Source organism: Notechis scutatus, chromosome 1 (assembly GCF_049901735.1).
Source record: "Notechis scutatus isolate UNSWTSFEM ecotype Mainland chromosome 1, rNotScu1.2, whole genome shotgun sequence".
NCBI classification, from domain to species: domain Eukaryota; kingdom Metazoa; phylum Chordata; class Lepidosauria; order Squamata; family Elapidae; genus Notechis; species Notechis scutatus.
In genome coordinates, this window is record NC_142009.1 from 198140238 (window position 1) to 198158288 (window position 18051).

General features: G+C 38.7%; 1 protein-coding gene across 3 annotated transcripts in view; it reads left to right on the plus strand.

Annotated features, from left to right (window-relative positions):
* Positions 1 to 18051, plus strand: part of ACVR1 (activin A receptor type 1) — a 100995-nt gene that overhangs the window by 60527 nt on the left and 22417 nt on the right. For all 3 annotated transcript variants that reach the window (XM_026674582.2, XM_087949943.1, XM_087949944.1), the window contains 2 exons: positions 8240 to 8497; positions 10299 to 10516. In XM_026674582.2, the coding sequence (XP_026530367.2) occupies positions 8240 to 8497; positions 10299 to 10516 (476 nt within the window). The remainder of the gene's footprint in view (positions 1 to 8239; positions 8498 to 10298; positions 10517 to 18051) is intronic.

The window sequence follows — 18051 nt, forward strand, 5'->3', positions numbered from 1 at the left end:
AAAGTCAAAAAGCTGTAGCTATTTATAAGATTTCTCTGCAGCGTTTCCTTAGACTAGGAGTATCTGGTTTCTTCAGGTGCAGAGCAGTGGTGGGTTTCAAAACTTTTTCCTTCTGGTTCTGTGTCAGTGCATGCTTTGTGCACGCGCAGCGTTTGCAACTCACCTGCTGCAAGCCCGGTGTGTAAAACAGCTGACATGCGGCAATCGGCTATGCTGCGTGAAGCAGCTGAGGTTGAAAAGCAGTAAATAAAAGTCAGTATACAGCCGGGCGGGTGGGAGGGCCCAGCAGCTGATCGTCGGAGCTACCAGTTCGACCAAACCGGGCCGAACCGGTAGAATACCACCACTGGTGCAGAGAATAGTGGACACCACAGTTGGAGTGATAATATAGGAATGCTTCTGGCAAAGCCAGTCAGGACATTTAACAATCGTCTCACTTTGCAACAGAAACTTTGGGCTCTATTGTGGTGTTAAGTTAAGGGCTACCTGTAATGGTTGATTTTACAGAGTTTGTGGAACCAGCCATATTAACTGATAACCATAATGTGTGGACTGGGTATGTGAAAAACTGAACCACATTATGGCTTAGTATCATATGTGAATCTGCCTTCTTCCTTCCCTCCCTCCCTCCCTCCCTCCCTCCCTCCCTCTGTGTGTGTTCTGAGAATAAATCTTATAATTGTTATGATTCTGTAGTATAGGTAGTAAACCTGGATTAAAATGAAAGATTCTTTGAGAGGAGATGGACAAATTTGATGTTGCAATGGCTCAAAGTTTTCAGATAGAGTAGATGAACTCCTTCACCTTTTCTAGCCATTGTAAGAAAGAGTTGGATAGTCTGTGGTAGTAAAAATCAGGAGCCTACCAGTCTCTCAATTTTTTTGCCCCTTTTAGCTCTATGTACAGCTTCCTTCCTACTGACAGAATGTGTAGCTTGTTCCCTTTTCATTAGATTTAACCTGTGCAGGAAATGGGAGTTCTCTTTATGGGGTTCCTTGGTGTCTCACTGTCTCTGTGGTCAAGATATTAACTGAATCATTCAAGCCCACAAATTTCCTCTAGCACTGTGTAGCAAAACCAAGTAACATAATCACCGAGTTTTGATAGCAAATGGTAAAACTCAGCGCCAGTGGACAATACCTGGAGTTCATTCAATAGCAGAGCAGACAGTGACTTTTGTAAGAAAGGAAACCCTGTTTGGCATTAAAACAGAGGTCTCCAAACTTGGCAACTTTAAGACTTGTGGACTTCAACTCCCAGAATTCTCCAGCCAGAGTTGAAGTCCACAGCTCTTAAAGTTGCCAAGTTTGGAGACCCCTGCACTAAAAGAACATTAAGCAAGTGCCTTTCTATTTTTCAAGTGTATATTCTTCCCTTCAGATAGTGTCTCAGATCTCCTAAGTGGGCCCTCTGGCTTTCAGAGAAAATGCTGGATTTCATAACAGGTCGAAGTTATTAAAAAACAGCCAGGTGAATTGTTTATGAATGAGAAGGGTCATTTGGATTTTCCCTCCCAAATGCATTGAATTTGTTCTTTATACTGAGTCACGTAAAAAAAAAAAAAAGCACACAGCAATACAAACTTTTACCATAAAGTACATTTGATAATAGGGTGTGTCTTTCCATTATACAAAAGCAATTCTTTACAAAAATACATACACTTTTTTTCTGAATTGATCGACCAAAGGAGGAAAACCAATGCATGCTTCTGTCTGAAAAAGTGTCCAAGGGAAAACTAAGAGTTGTTTGCCTCTGTTTATACTGTGTGTATCTTCTAAAGTACATCATGTTGAAATACCACTGGCAATTATTGCTACAGGGTGATGTGATTGAACAGAGTGTTCAGGGATTCCTTGGCTTCCTAATTTAGATAGGTTACCTCCAGGCTGTCCAAACGTCAGGAGAACTGTTTGATCAAGTAGTGATCAGATCAATAATGAGAATGCAAGGATTGTGTCTGTTTGGATATTGGGCCATGAAAATGACAATGATTTTAACCTACTCTAAATAGGACCTTGTTTAAAAGGCAGACTCTGAACAGCCAAGGAAACAAACCAATGGATCATTGAACAAATTGACCCGGAGTTCTCACTTGAGGCACAAATGACCAAACAAAGCTAAGTGAAGACCTAGCACTCTGGAAAAGGCTCCAAAGATGGGAAAGATGAAAGGAAAGAGAAAAAGGATGACCAGCAGCAAGGGACTCAGTTACAGTAACAATGAATATGGTGATGGAAGATCTGAAATACCAAGTCAGGAGTAGATTGTCACAGAGAAAATCCGTGTAGTTGTCAACAATGATGTGATGGCACATTATCCATTAGGAGACTTTGATTATAGGTAATCCTCAAGTACGACAGTTCACTTAGTGACCGTTCAAAGTTACGTGATAATCCCACCCAAGTATTTACGACACAGTCCCACAGTTGAAATTATGAATGTTGCAGCGACACGGCAGTTGTTCACCTTATGAATGACCGCAGAGGCACTGCAACATTTCACCCTGCCTATTCATTCCCCACTGGCTGCCCACAATTTTTTTTTTAAACAAATTTTATTAATTTTAAAGACAAACAAACCATCATTAACCATTAAATACATAAACCTCTTTCCATTATAAATTTTACAAGTCGAATAAAACATTATTTTATACCACATAATTCTGTTTTACACCATTTCCATATGAACATACAAATATCTCTTATCAAATTTTTCCTTAATTCTCTTTACTCTTATTCAATTTCATTATTATTATTATTATTATTTTTCTCTATATTTATCCAATCCAATTTGTAATTATCATCTATTTCTCTCTGACTTGGTTACCGTTATTCTCATCCTACATTCCTCCAAGGTTTTATTAATTCTCCCACATACATAAACACACAAAACACAAAAATATAAAACGTCTTTTAAGAAAGTAACTGGCCCCAGATACCTCTCTCTTTATGGACTTCAATTAAGTTCATGCTCATCTTATATGCCATTACCTATTTTATTTACCATTCTATATCTTCTATATAGCTTCTCCCCACATTTCACTCTTCTTAATTCTATTTTATTTAATTCCCTTTAATTTAAGTCATTATATTTGTATCTTTTGTCCATTCTTTGCAAATTATCCATTTGTCTCATTCCCTATAGTAAAAAAAAAAAAAAAGAGGATTTCTCCTGAAATCACTAATCAGAGTATGATGCCTTTCTATCATTCCCCTAAATTAACATTTAAAATAACACCTAATACCCAATCTTATTCTGCTTAGTACATTCTATCTACTAACTTTTAAAAAGAAAAATAATAAATCCAAAATGATTAAATACATAATTAAATAATAAATCTAAATATTGAATCTTGTAACATTCCAATTATCTTTTTCAAAAACAAATGCTACAATAATAAATTTATAATAACATCAACACCATAGTCAATTAAACTCTTTAATTAAACTCAATATTCTAAGCATTCCCTTTAATATTTTATTAAATTTTAAAATCTATCATTACTAAACAGTTCAATATTTTAATCTCTTATTAATTCTTATAACATTCTAGTTTTCTATTTCTAATACAAATGCTACAGTACCATCTTATGTACCTTGCAGAGTCCCTTTTAAAGAAATTATACATTACCCTTTGTCCCTAAAAAAAATTCCCTTTTTCCATATCTTTTTTCAAACCTTTGTGGCTTTTCCCCCCCTTTTCCGTTCCTTTCTTATCCCACCTGGCCTTCTTACCCCCCCCCCCCTCCTAACTTCTGCCTTGTTAGCTTCCCTTCTCTGTTGTATTCCTTTTTTTTTTGCTTTCTAACATTGTATTGATTTTGCATCTTATTTTTCTCTTTCTTGGGTGTTTTTTGAGTCTTAAGTCCTTCATTTTCCTTCCTCTCTTTCTCCTTTCTTTCTTAATTAAGTTTTGGGATTCATTAAAGATGGCATCTTCTTCTTCTTCTTCTGCTACCTCCATCTGTTGTTGTGTTTGTTGATAAATAGCAAGCGCCATTTCTAAAAAGAGAAAGGCTTCTTTCACAGCGTCCTTGCCTTCTTTTTTTATTTTTCCATATTCTTTTCTCAGTTCATCAACAGATAAAGCCATTATAAATCTTTTCTTTTTTTCCCTTTTCTTCTTAAAACAACCAAGATATTTCAAAAGTTAGAACAGTCCCAAAGTCATCAATCAGTCCAAGCCAAAACAAAGTTCTCACTTTCTCTTCCTGGGGTAATATCAATTAAAAAAAAAAAAGCCCAATCTGTATTTTAAAGCCTTATTGCAATAAATTTCAGTCTCCAAATCCTTAAGGCATCTCCTCCAACAAGATCTTAATATATATTTTTTGTCCTCTCCCTTCCCACTTATCACAAAAAGCCAAATTTTTACCTTCTATAAAAAGACAGGTTTCTCAATATCCATTTGTTGATTCCATAGGAAGGAGAGTAAAACTTTCCTTTTCAGCACCTCAAATTTGCCGCTTGTAATTCTCTTCTGGAAACAAAGTATCATTCAAAAAGCCATAGTTTTCAGGATGTTAAATGTATCTTAAAGTCCTGGGTCAGCCAAGAAAAACTTTCTCTTCAAAAACTTTCTCTTCTTCCTCCTGCACAATCTTACCCAGCTGCCGGCTTCTTTGTGGCGGCCATTACAGACCGCCGCTCCACCGTCTTGAGAGAAGGGGGTTTGCCGGCCGGGGAGGGGGTCTGCAACACCCCAAACCCCTCTCCGGATCCCCTATCTTTCGGCTGCCCCTGCAGGGCAGCCTTAGCCTCCAAACCCGTCCGGATCGGAGGCACCAAAACGGCTAGCGCCGCAGGGATCGCGCAGTATCGCGAATCCCTGCCGCTACCAAAGCTGACAAACTGGAAGTTCCCCCACTGGCTGCCCACAATTGCTTCCCCTCTCCCGTACTGCCACACCGGACTCACTTATCTTGCAGAGATCTGTCTCCTCTCTGCCGCGATTTCTTTGAGAGTGGGACAATTTCGCTTCCAGTATCCGATCAGCTTCCAAATGCTTTCCATGCACTGAGAGTGAAATGTTCTGGGTGCCGTGATCTTGCAGGACTTCAGGCTACCATTCTCCGCAAAAGCAGATGGGTGCCTGAAGTCGCACGTGATCACAGCGCCCAGAAGCTTCCTGCACAAAATGTTTGCCAGCCGACGGGGTGCTTTGAGGCAGCATGATTTTGCTTCCTTGAACGTCCCATCGCCTCGCAAACATTTTGTGTGGAGACTAAAAGCTTCTGGGTGCCATGATCTTATGAGGCGGAGAGGCTGGAGAGCTTGCTAGATCTTTGCAAGGTAAGTGGCCCATCGCAACAGGATGAGGGGAGCATGAAGTATCTCAGTGGGTGGGAGGAGGCCTTAGATGTTCTTAAGCAGGTGGCCTCTCATGGCCTTCCCTATCCTGAGATACCTCATGTGCACTTAACGACCTTCGCATTTGATTAGCAAATGAATGGGCAAAAGCAGGGAGTTTTTGTGTTTTATGTGATTCACTCCAACGAATCCTCGGGTTATGAATGTAATTGGCAGGCTCCACTGCATTCATAACTCGAGGACTACCTGTATTCCAATAGGAGAGAATATTTGTAATAATCCAAGTGGGATCTTTGGTGCTCTCTGAGCTTGGTTGTTTGCTTGCAGGTGTTTCATTACCCAACTAGGTAACTTTCCTGGTTGGATAACAAAATGTCTACAAGCAAACAACCAAGTTCAGAGAGCACCAAAGATCCCACTTGGATTGTTTATTGACAAATCAGATTTGTTTTGCAGTTGTAGTTTTAAAATACAAAGTATGGAATTGCAATCAGGAAATAAAACGTGCCAGAACTGAAAATCAGGGTCCATGCCATGAATTATTTTTAGATGCTGTTTTATGTAATTAGCTCTGTTTTTGCTTCAGAACCATATGTTCTTTTTCCTCCAGTTTAAAACTATATAGCTTTGATTATATATAAATACACAGACATGTATAGAGATATTGATGCAGATATGTAAGTTTCTATTGCTTTGCCAACAAGGCACCTTGCAGAATAAATCTCACTGTTTCCAAACATAGCTTAGCACTCATTTTATAAAAATATAATTTGGCTAATTACCAATTGGTTTCACTCTGTGTATTTGTACATATGCAATTATTGCATATCTCCAGAACCCCAGATGTATAGAATCATTAAGTGATCAGTGGAACAGTTCTAAGGGGCAGGACCCATCCTCACACTCCTGTTCCCATTGTCTCCCTTCCCCAAAGATCTGAAACCACTATTTCATGGGACAACTCTTCTCTTCTCTTCTCTCTCTTTCTTCTCTTTCTCTTCTCTCTCTCTCCTCTCCTCCTCTCCTCTCTCCTCTCCCTCTCCTCTCCTCCCCTCCTCCCCTCCTCCCTCCCTCCCTCTCCCTCCCCCTGCCCCCTCCTCTCACACACAAAAGCAGGTGATTTTTTTTTCAGCAGATGCCCAGAAGGCTGGGATTCTCAGAACTCTGCATACTTTGGTTGTCACAAAAGACCATCAAACTGTTCCTTGGCTGCATTGTTTTATTTTTAGACCTACTTGGGAGGTATTTGTTTCATGTTCTGCTTCATATGCCAAGTACAGTTGTCTTTCCTTGACAATGATGTACGCAAGTGAGTAAATAAGGAGTGTCATTTAGTGCTACATCTTGCATGTTCTGTGCCCTATGTCCTATTCCAAGTGTGCCAGGTGGAAGCATTCTGTCTTTCTCCATGCTGTTTGCTTGATTATAATTAGATAGAATTTAATTCCTTCCTCCTGATTTTTAAGTGTAATTCAATATATTCTTTGAGAAGATATTTGTTGCATGCATGATCTCTCTTGTGTGTGGAACTTGATAGTTACATCATTGACAGTAGCCAGAAAAGCCACACAAAGCTGTGGAGACAAAGGGAGAAGAGGCAAGGATTTCTGAGAATCTTTGTGGAGATTTCTCTTCTTGGTTTTTGAAATGCTTGGGCAATGGCCTGCTTTTAAAAATGTTCGGAACCATCTTTATGGAAGCTTAACTGTGGTGAGATGTGATGTCAGCATCATCTTCAGTGTGTTTGGCAAATGGATGACAAGCTAGGATTAGAATCTATGGGTGGATTCACATATATTGAACTGTTGTTTGTCCAATATTGATAAATTTAATAAGTCTTAATGCAAATAAGAATATGGCTTAGTATGATATTTGAATCAAGCTTGGGTTTTGATGGTGGTTTTTACAGTGGACATCCAGTTATATATATTTTATTCACATACAATAGCAATAGCACTTAGACTTATATACCACTTTATAGTGCTTTACAGCCCTCTCTAAGCGGTTTACAGAGTCAGCATATTGTCCCCAACAATCTGGGTCCTCATTTTACCCACCTCGGAAGGATGAAAGGCTGAGTCAACCTTGAGCCTGGTGGGATTTGAACTGCCAAATTGTAGGCAGCTGGCTGCAGAAGTAGCTTGCAGTACTGCACTCTAACCACTGTGTCACAGAGGCTCATAATAATACTATGGGGTCAGATTTGGCACAGGCTTAGAGTATTGTTTGAACATAAATAATTGTGATTTATGATCAAGCCTTAAAATGAATTTTAGACATTAGGTCTAATAAGATGCAACATTTTGCTTTTGCATTAGGAAAATTGAAAGAATTTGTACGATATGCCGATGCCTATTGATATTTTACTGTTACTGAATTCTATACCTTTTGATGGAAAATTGAGGCGAAGGAATCTAGCAAGCATAGATACCTCTCTTAAGTGGCCTTGCTTACATGTCATATTATACCATGGTATGATTAAGGATAGCTTGTTGAGTAAACCTCAATTGACCATGAGTTCATATCCTGCATTAGCCATGAAAGCCGTCTGGGTGACTTTGGGGCAATGACTCACTCTCAGCCCAACCCACCTCCCAGAGTTATTGTTTTGGGGAAAATGGAAAGAGGAAGGTGTGGTGGATATGCCTTGTGTTATCGGTAAAAATAATAAAAGCGGGATACAAACAAACAAATAAAAATAAATGCATTAGGTTTGCACATATATTACTGAACAGTGGTTTGCAAACCACTAGCTGACTATGAAAGACCGTAACAGTTTGCATTTTCATGGAATGCTAATGCTCTATACCTGGACCAAGAGGGAGAAATGGATTCTGCAAAAACGTCCACAAAATTGATGATATTGTTTGATGAAATGATTCAGGAAGTTTTTTGCATTAATAAAATGGTCCGTTTTCTCTTCTCCACAGACGAGCTAAAATTAATGACCGACTATGAATGTGTGTGCGAAGGCATGTCATGTGTGAATGGACTCCGCTGCAAAGGACATAGGTGCTTCTCCTCCTTGAGCATCAATAATGGAGAAAGAGTTTATCAGAAGGGCTGCTTCCAAGTTTATGAGCAGGGGAAGATGACATGTAGAACTCCTCCATCTTCAGATCAAGCTGTGGAATGCTGTCAAGGGCACCTCTGCAACTTCAACATAACAGCAGAGCTACCAATGAAAGGTGAAACTTTTTGGTTCTGTTTTTAAAGAGACCTCAGAGAGGGACACCCTTTTCCTGTTTAGTCTTTCCTTGTTCGTTTGGCAGCCTTCATAGGAGATCCAAGATCTGCATGCTTGCTCAGAGCACAAGTGAGTTTGGGCAGCGTTCCTGCTTTTTGCCCACACAAGGCTGACAAGGAAAAAAAAACTCAAAACATTGCTATAAATGGCTCCTGAATTCATGAGTGAACGGTCACAACCCCTAATTGACACATATTGGTGAATAATGCTAAGCTGCAAATTTAGAACAGTCACATGTGTCTGAGAGCAATAAACAACTGGAACATAAACATCGTAGTTTCATCTACCATATTTTTAAATTATTGTTAGTTTGTTGATAAAAAAAAAAAAGAACAAATATACAAGCCACTGTTTTCTATCAACAGAAGAAAAGTTGTCTCTCTACTTCTAATTCTCTCTTCTGTAATCCCCTCTTCTGTTGCTTTCTAATATTATACTTATTTTTCAAACTATTCTTTTTTGGGGTTGTTTTTTCAAATCTTAAACTTTTCATTCTCTTTCCCCCCTTTCCTTTTTCCTCCCACATAAAATTACTTGTTCATTAAAGATGGCTTCTTCTTTGTCCCAATCTTTTTGTTCTGCAAGCGTTTCTTGTTTCTCATAGTTCCAGATCTCCATTTCTAAGAGTTGAAATACAAAGCCAAAAGAACCTCTCCCTTCTTGTGCATCTTCTTTGTACTTTTTAAGTTCCATTTTCAGTTCTTCTAAAAGTGGTGCCATTTTAAACACTTTTAAACAACCACCCGATTGATTTTAGTCATTTAAATGCAATAACCAAAAATCCAAAGATCACCAAATAATCCAAATAATCCAAAGCTATTTCTTCTTGCTTCTTTTTTCCACTTTCTCTTTCTGGGGTTCTATTATTTTGTTGCCAAGTTTCAGTTAAAATGTATCTTTTAGGAATCTTGTTGAAGTTTCACTGTAAATTCCTATTAGTTCCAGGCAGTCTCCTCCATTTTTCCAGATCCTGCCCTTTTATTCTTTTTCTCTCCTTTCCTGCTTTTAAAAGCTTTTAAGTATCCAGGAATCTTTATTATCCCTTTAACATTTTATTTTCAGCTTAAATACCTATTGATGTCAAAGTGGATTTTTTTTTTCAATTTCTTGCTTAAGTCTCTTAGCTGTCAGTATAGGGAAGGGAAGAAAAATAAACCAAATCCTTTCCCTTCCCTCTCTCCTTCGCTATTTCAAAATCTTCTTTGGGAACAATGTTATTTTTTAATAGTTTAAACTCCAGGGTACCTTACGTTGTTGCTTTTGCAGTTTAACCCGGTCAACCAAAACTTTCTCTTCTTATCTTCCTCCTGCACATTCTTTTCCGGTCGAATTCTTCTTTGAGGTGGCCATTTCTGACCACCGCTGCAACCGCCTTTGGGAAAGGGAGTAATGGCCAGCTGAGGATGCGGCTCTCCTCAACTCTGCTGGCAGTCTCCCCCCTCTTCACCACCTCTACGGGGTGGCTTAGCCCCGAAACCAGCCGGCTTTGGGCTCTCCAGCGGCAAGCACAGTTCAAAACCGCGCATGATCGCAGTTTCGGTCTGTCGGCGAAGGAACTCAAACCGGAAGTCCCCGTGGTGTGATCTTCTTTCTGAGTGCTCTTCCATTGCAAAGGGAGACAACTTGTGCTTGGGTTCCCTTTCTTCTTTTTAGTCTTGTTCTTAGATCATGTTTCTCAAAGCCATCTGCATCAAGCTTTTGCCTAATCATATTTTTTGTTGTTGTTGTCTCTCTTTGTGAAGGGCATCCATCTCAAGGGGAAGCCATGGGTTATACCATGGAAATGTTTGTTATTTTTGTACTGGCTCCCTTTATGGTGCTGATCGTATTTTCGGTGGCAGCGGTGCTAATCATCAGAAAGATTCGGCAGTGCCATATGGAAAGGCTGAATTCAAGGGATGCAGAATATGGCACAATTGAAGGGCTCATAGCCTCAAACGTTGGCGACAACACATTGGCAGTAAGTAATCCTTGTCTTGTGATCTGTTACTAAGCATCAAATAACACTCCGTTGTTTTTCTTTCTAATCGGATTGCCTGAAATGTGATGTGTAAAATATGGAGCATTGCATAGTCCCCTTTCATACTGCCTGTACAGAACAGTGCCAGAACCAACCATAGGAAACCTGTCAAGGTGTATGGCACGTAGGAAGATTTGGGGAAAACTGAGACACACTTAGGTGGAGGCATCATTAAGTAGTTCTTGCTGAAGTCTTAACTTCAAGGGCTATTCCAAGGGCTATATTGGCACTGTCCTGAATGACTTAGAATAAAAACAGGTTCCTACTTATTAACCGAGTTTTCCAAGTATACCCGTTCTTCCTTTAGTGAGAATCTCAGTTAGCAACCATTTGTAAATACCATGGCAATAAAAGATTCATTTTCTGACCAATGTGCACATATTACAGCCAAAATTTGTACACCTTGACAGCAACACCCATAGGATTGAGAGTAACACTAGTGTAGCTGTATGAGAAAACTTCATCTGAATGAGACAGCAGCAAGCAATGATCTTCATTCTCTCTCTCTCCCTCTCTCCCTCTCTCCCTCTCCCTCTCTCTCTGTTTCCCTCTCTCTCTGTCTCCCTCTCCCTCTCACATACACACACACACACACTAAATGAGGAGTGGACATACAGTTAAAAACTGCATTTGAGAAGTAATACAGCTTTCATGGATTGGGATCATACAATTCCCTAAACCCGAGTTAATGGTATACTATGTTTTAAAATAAATAGATAAAATCATAGTGCAGTTATAGTTCATATAGGATGCAGAGGCAAAGTTTCAGTTTCCAAAGCGCAGCAAGCTACAAACTGTCAAACCCAATTGAGCCTAGCTGTTGCATTGGCCCAAACCCAGCCTGCGTTTGGGATTTCAGCAAGGACTCTTATCGTGAAGTAATGACGATGATGGTGGTGGAAGTGTCATTAGGACTGATAGAAGGACTATGAAAACAATGTCATCCTTTTTTAAAAATCCCTTGGAGCTCCATCTAGGAATTGGGAAGAATCATCTAGGGAAGTAAAGCTGTTATTGTTGGTGCAGCCTTGGTACAACCTGGAGTGCAATTGAAAAGCACTTAGGTTTTTGCCTGCTCATATTAGATATAGGGCCTCTGTCTTTTTGAACTATTGAACCTGTGTACTGCCTGTGGGAACGACACCTGTGACATGCCAGGTAGAGTTTGGTCTGCAGGAAGATTTTAGTTTTATTGGGGTGGGGAGGAGTAAAAATGCCTGGAATTATTTACATAACTCCTTGGAAAGCCTCCAATATGTTACTTAAAAGCATACTTAAAGCCAGGGCCACTTGGATACAAGAGTGGGTGAACTGATGTTGCATGTTTGGTTATAAACTGAAAAAGAAAGCTTTCTAGATCTCAGTGAAATGCCTTTTCTGGATTCTGTCTGAAAGTTTCTTCTATTGCAAGTGGTGAACAGTCTGTTAAGAATCTCCAGATTATGTCAGTCCCAACTATGATCAGAACGGCGGGCATTGGTATTTGGCAATAGCTGAAAACCTTCAGGGTGCTCACCCTGGTATAGGATAATGAAGGATAGATCCATTGCAACTGTTATTTTGTTATATTCTTGAGAACCGTGTTGGGTTTTTGGCTACTGAAAGGAATTGTGGATGAAGGAAAATTAGACTGTCTGTGATGGAGCCCCATGTATCTTACTTCCAGGTGAATGAGCTATAGTCGACACGAAAGGCTTAGTGTAGAGAAAGATCATCACTGATATTCACCAATGACTGGAAACCTCTTACGGACTATTTGTGTGAGAAAGAAAATGACTTTGTGATTTATATTTCTGATGATTAGAAAGAATAGGTTATATAGAAAGAAGAGAATTATAATGAGAGCCTGGTTTAATTAGGAATGTATGTGTAATTGCTGACTGGAATATTGGAACCCATATTTCTCTCTCTCTCTCTCTCTCCATCCATCTATGAGAGGGAGGGGGAGGGAGAGTGTGTGTTTTGGTATTTTTAATTTCTTCTTTTTCCATCTTTTTTCTTTTTTTTTTTTCCAGCTTGTTTTATTTTTTCGTTCTTTGAGTATATTTTTTATTATCTACTTAAAATCTATTAATGAAATTATTTTTTAAAATGAAAGGCCATCGATGATATCATGTGGGAAGGAAAAATGCTTCTTATAACGATCAACTTCCCACATCAGACTTAGCCATAGTGGGGAAGGTTTAATTATGTACAATGTATTGGGCAAATTTCAGTTATTCTGGGTTGCATATAATGTGTAATCATTCTTGATGATTTCAGGTGAACCTGGTTCATCAATATGCATGTACATATTATGTTTTACATCCTATTGTCAAGCCGTGAAGCGCCTTACAGAATGCAAGGAGGCAATTCCTTAATCTGAGATTTTGCAGTATAAAATACATCACAGCAGAATTAAACAAATAGGAGGTTAAAAGATTAACAGGAAAACAATATATGTCTGTTTTAGTAACTGAGGGATTGGCTCCCATTAACAGGTTTATAGTGTTTTAGTATGCAAATAATTGCAGTGAATTCAAATGAGTTTCTCCTGACTTTATGAATTTCCCAGTGGAACTATATCCGTATAACTATACTTACAAGGTGTTGCAAGTGGCCCAGAATAGCTCTGGATAATAAGGTGGATGATATATAGATTTGACAAACAAATAAAGTAATTGTAGCATCACAAATCCTTACAATATCTCTAAAGGGGTGGGAACTAGCTTGACGTATAGCAGTGGGTCTAGAACCTCAAGAGTTTGTGAACTTCATGGAAGGAATACAGAGACCTTTAACAATAATGCTTTTTACCACAGATTTTTTTTTTTATCCTGTAGAGGCAGCTTTCCTCTTGTAGCAACTTTATGTGATCATAGTTGGCTGTTATAAGCAGCAAACAGGTAGTGTTTCCATAGTTACTGTAAGGTATCTCAGAAGTGTCCTTAAGGGAATAGATTGCACAGTGTACACAGTCACATTTCTGTGAGGCAGGGTATATTCTGTTTAATGAAAACCAGGGAGCCACAATGACTGTCTAGGGAAAAAGGCTCGCTCTGGGAACTGAACATTTGATTCCTCCCTATTCCCAGCAGATTCCTGCTCCAGCATGTTTCTCTTTTCCACATCATAGCTAATTCCACTGATATCCTTCCTTCCTAAGAAGGCGGGGGAAAAAAGCATACATGCAGCACCTAGCAGGTGAAGGAGAAGCATGGCTGAAAGAAAATCTCTGCAAAATCTATTATTCTGGGAATGGAACAATCTAGAGATTTCTGGAATGTTCCATGTGACCTTGATTAATCTGGCCAACAGTCCATTTTGAGGGTGATCTGGCAATTTCCAGAAGTTTGTCCCTTGAATTAGAAACTTTTACACAGTATTCCATTTTCAGAGAAAAGATGAACCCTATAAATGCTTTTGATTGTGAAGCTTCCAGAAAATGGCCAAGTGACTCCATAACAAATTGGCATGTCTAGAACAGGCTTTGAACATAGTCTTTATCTGTCCAGGTACAATTTGTGAAGAGGAATTCTGCTTGAGAAATTTTGGAGGCAATAATGTGGCCCAAGTACAGGGCCCAAGGACAGGGAAATTGCAGCAATCCTCAACTTATGACCACAGTTGAGACCAGAATTTCCATTGTCCAAGGTCACAAAATGCAACCGCATGACCCAGTCCCCCTCATAAATGTCACAGTGCCGCAGTGGTTAGAATGCAGTACTGCAGCTAACTCTGCTGACTGCCAGCTACCAGCAGTTTGGCAGTTTGAGTCTCACCAGGCTCAAGGTTGACTCAGCTCTCTATCCTTCCGAGGTCAGTAAAATGAAGACCCAGATTGTTGGAGGCAATATACTGTAAACTGCTTAGAGAAGTTGGAAATCAAGGTGAAGCGGTATATAAGTCTATATGCTGTTGCTATAAATACATGCCAGTTGCCAAGCATGCAAATTTTGATCAATGCCATTGTAACTTCGAACAGTCACTAAACAGAACGGTTTGCTATGATTGAAGCAAATGAGCCTTGGCAAAAATTCTCTGGATTTCCTTGCTTGGGTTTATTTGGCAGCTAATTGTTGGTGTTAGCTACCTGCTGCTTTTAGTTCAGAGAATGTATGATTTTGAATAAAAGAAAGATTTCTATAAAATTTAAGTGACCTGATTTAAGTTTTTGAGTTCAAGCCCAAGGCAGCTCAAGCAAATTCTGAGAATCTTGGGCAAGGTTTTGTCTCACTCCATGAAACAAAGCCAAATACGTAGTGTTGTGGAGCGGCGGAATGACTGAGGCAAACATGGAGCAACTTCAGCTGTTAACTTTATTATAACAATAAAGGGTTGCCGCGACTGCCGCGCTAACAGGGCAGCCACCTGGCGGGCAACAGCTGATGCTGTTTGACAGCTCCCTTTTATAGTCAGCTGTCAACGGCATCAGCCAATAGGAACGGTCCGTGTTCCCGCTGGAAACGCGGACCGGAGTGAAGACTTCAGCTCAGTCTTTTCTGAACGCAACACGTAGGATGGCTAAAGGAACACTATTAATGTTATCATTCTTCCAAGATCTTACATTTGCATACATTATATCCTCAAAACTCTCCTCAATAGAGTGTGGGCAGAAAGAGATCGGCTGATCCAAATCACCCAGATAGTTTCAGCAATGGAGAATGGAACTTACCCCTTTAGGCCAGTATACTGATTTCTCATCTAGCTTTAGACCATCTTAATATAATATAGATTAACTTGGTCAGATACTCAAGTTTGTTGTGTTCCAGTTAAGAGAGTTTTGATTAGGGTTTAGGTTAATATTGGCCCATTTCTCCCCAAAATTGAGAGCTTGTTTTGAGAGTTACAGTGCATACTTAACTCCAGTTTGGAGAATGTTTTTGTATACTCCTTGATCCTGTGCCATTCTTTTTAACAGAGGAAGACTTTCTCCCCCTTCCTGCTTTGCTTTCAAATAAATCGCTTTGCTGCCACCTTGTGGCTATGTCGATATGACTTAAACTAACACATGGTTTATATATGACATAAGGTCGAGTCAATACTTTCTCCAGTTCTGACTTGACAATTTTTTAAAAGGAACACTTTTTGTCAAAATGCTAAACTCAAAAATGTTTTCTGAGCTATCACGTCTAAGTCATCTGAGATTTTTTTAAAACAGCTTTTTGTGTATAGTACATTAATAGTTAAGCTTTGCTAGCTTTAAACAAATCTAATGAAAAGAATAAAATCCAGGAATAACATTCCTTTCAGGGCTCCCATATGGATATTTCTTAAGGGAAAAAAAATCACTGGGCAAGAAACAATATTCATTGAAATTCACTGCATCTCTTCTATCTGGCAGACCTCCTAAATCGAAACCTGACAACTAGGTGGTTATTAAAGCAAGCCTCCTTTTATACGTCTTGAATGAATGGGAATGTATTATCGTACATGCTTGAGGATTTAGCAGGATTGTTCTTTGGACTGTTTGAGATGAGAGTCTTAATTTATTTCCTAGCAAAGGATAATTGTATAAAACACATTTAGATTGGAAGAGTTGTGCACAACCTCGGAATACAAAATACAAAATAAGAAAATACTGTCCAAAGGCACAGGAAAAATACCTAGCGGTGTTGGGGGAAGAAAAAAAAAGCAGATGTAGAAAGTGAAGTAGCACAGTAATTGGAAGTGGGTGGGCATTGAGTTAAATGAGAATATTTGGCAGGTTGGTTTTACCCCGTTGAATAAAATGGCAATCTCGACAAAACATTTGAAGGCCTTGCATAACTTGTTTTTGAGACATTTAAAACATGAAAAATTTAGTAACATATTTATGCTGAAGATGCGTGGGTTCAAGAGCAGATAATTTTTGTCTGTGGTGGGTGTGAAAAAAATGGAAGCATATTGAAAGGAGGCGGTTGATATGAAAAGATTCACTACGTGCGCTGTCTCCATAGTACCTAAAATTGCTTGTTGGGTATATCAATGATACAGCAACAAAAGAAATATTCCAGAAATAATGTCTAAATGCCTCCCTATGGTAAGAATAAGAATGTCTTCTTTATCAATCAAGTTAACATTTACCATTAATGATTTAGATGAACAGAAGGTGGACTTTCACTAACTTTGGTAAATGAAATACATTTAGCAATGTATTAGCAATACATTGATGTCATTTAGTTTTACTTTATATATAGTATGAAATATTTTAATTTTAAAGCTGTTCCAGTTTTGTAAGTTTAGGCAGGTAGGTAGGTAGGAAGATGGACGGACAGACAGAGAGATAGAACTGTCTTATTGAAAAGCTGCAGCCTCTTAATGTCTTCTGGAAATGTGAGGACCTCCACTGAAGCTTCACAAGAATTCTTAGACCATAGAAAGTATTGTTGGTTGCTTCCAGCAATTTTTGAAGCATGTTTATGCAGGAGATGAGCAGGCTGCAATGCTTTGCTTTTATAGTATTGTTTTGTTAATGATTCTTAGCATATGTATTATATTCAAATCCCTATTAAATGGTAACATGACACAGCAACATTGCAGTATTTATATTTTGACACGACTACACCGAGCATAACTTGTGTATTCTATATCTCTATAGAATTATATTTTTAAAATTTGTTATAGAACTTCTATATGTATCCTCCAAACTAACGACAGTGATCAGTGTTTTTATGATTTAAAGTGTTTTAAATTGTATTAAATAGGAAGGGTTTTCAGAATTCAGTAATGCTTTGCATTTGAAATCTGAATAAACAATTGGAAAGAGTTATATTTCATTATCATCTATATCTAGCATCTGTGAAAAGCAACTGTGATTCTATTTGGCAGATTTCCAGTAAAATATAATAAGTTTGTAATTTTCTACAATTGCACAGGAATATAGTTTGCAGTTTGGAAATTTTTGGGAAATCTCAAACTTTCCTTTCATTTAAGAAAGATCATCGTTTTCTGTAAAAAAGAAAAGAAAAAAATTGTGGACTCAAAATTAGTAAGCGGGAAATGAAAACTGTATACTTAAATCAGAGAAGTAATATGATACTGAAAGTTTAGTTACAGCTGTGATGAATTACAAAGCTAGCAAGAATGTCCATTAGATTAGTAACTCAGTAGATACTGAAAAATAATTAGACAAACTTGTCACCAGGGTACTAAGGCTTATGAGTTCTGTAGAATTTATTTCCCAATAAACCTGTATAAGATTGCAGTGTTTATATACTACTAAAACTTTCATTATGATCTTTAATTGGGCAAAATGGTGCATCACAGGGCAGCAATTTTTGAATCAGGGTACCTCCAATGGGCTAACTTACAGAATGTGTTCAAAATCAAGGACTCTTGAGGGAATGAAATTTGGTGAAATTGTAGCTGCTTCGGTGTTACAGTGTTAGGATCACATGATCTTCAATTTCAATATTCTGTAACAATTTCCCAGCCAATCTTGCAATCCCTTGCTCCACCCCACCCCCACCCCACAGTAGCCACTTACCTGTCTGCTGGCAAGGGAAGGGAAGGGA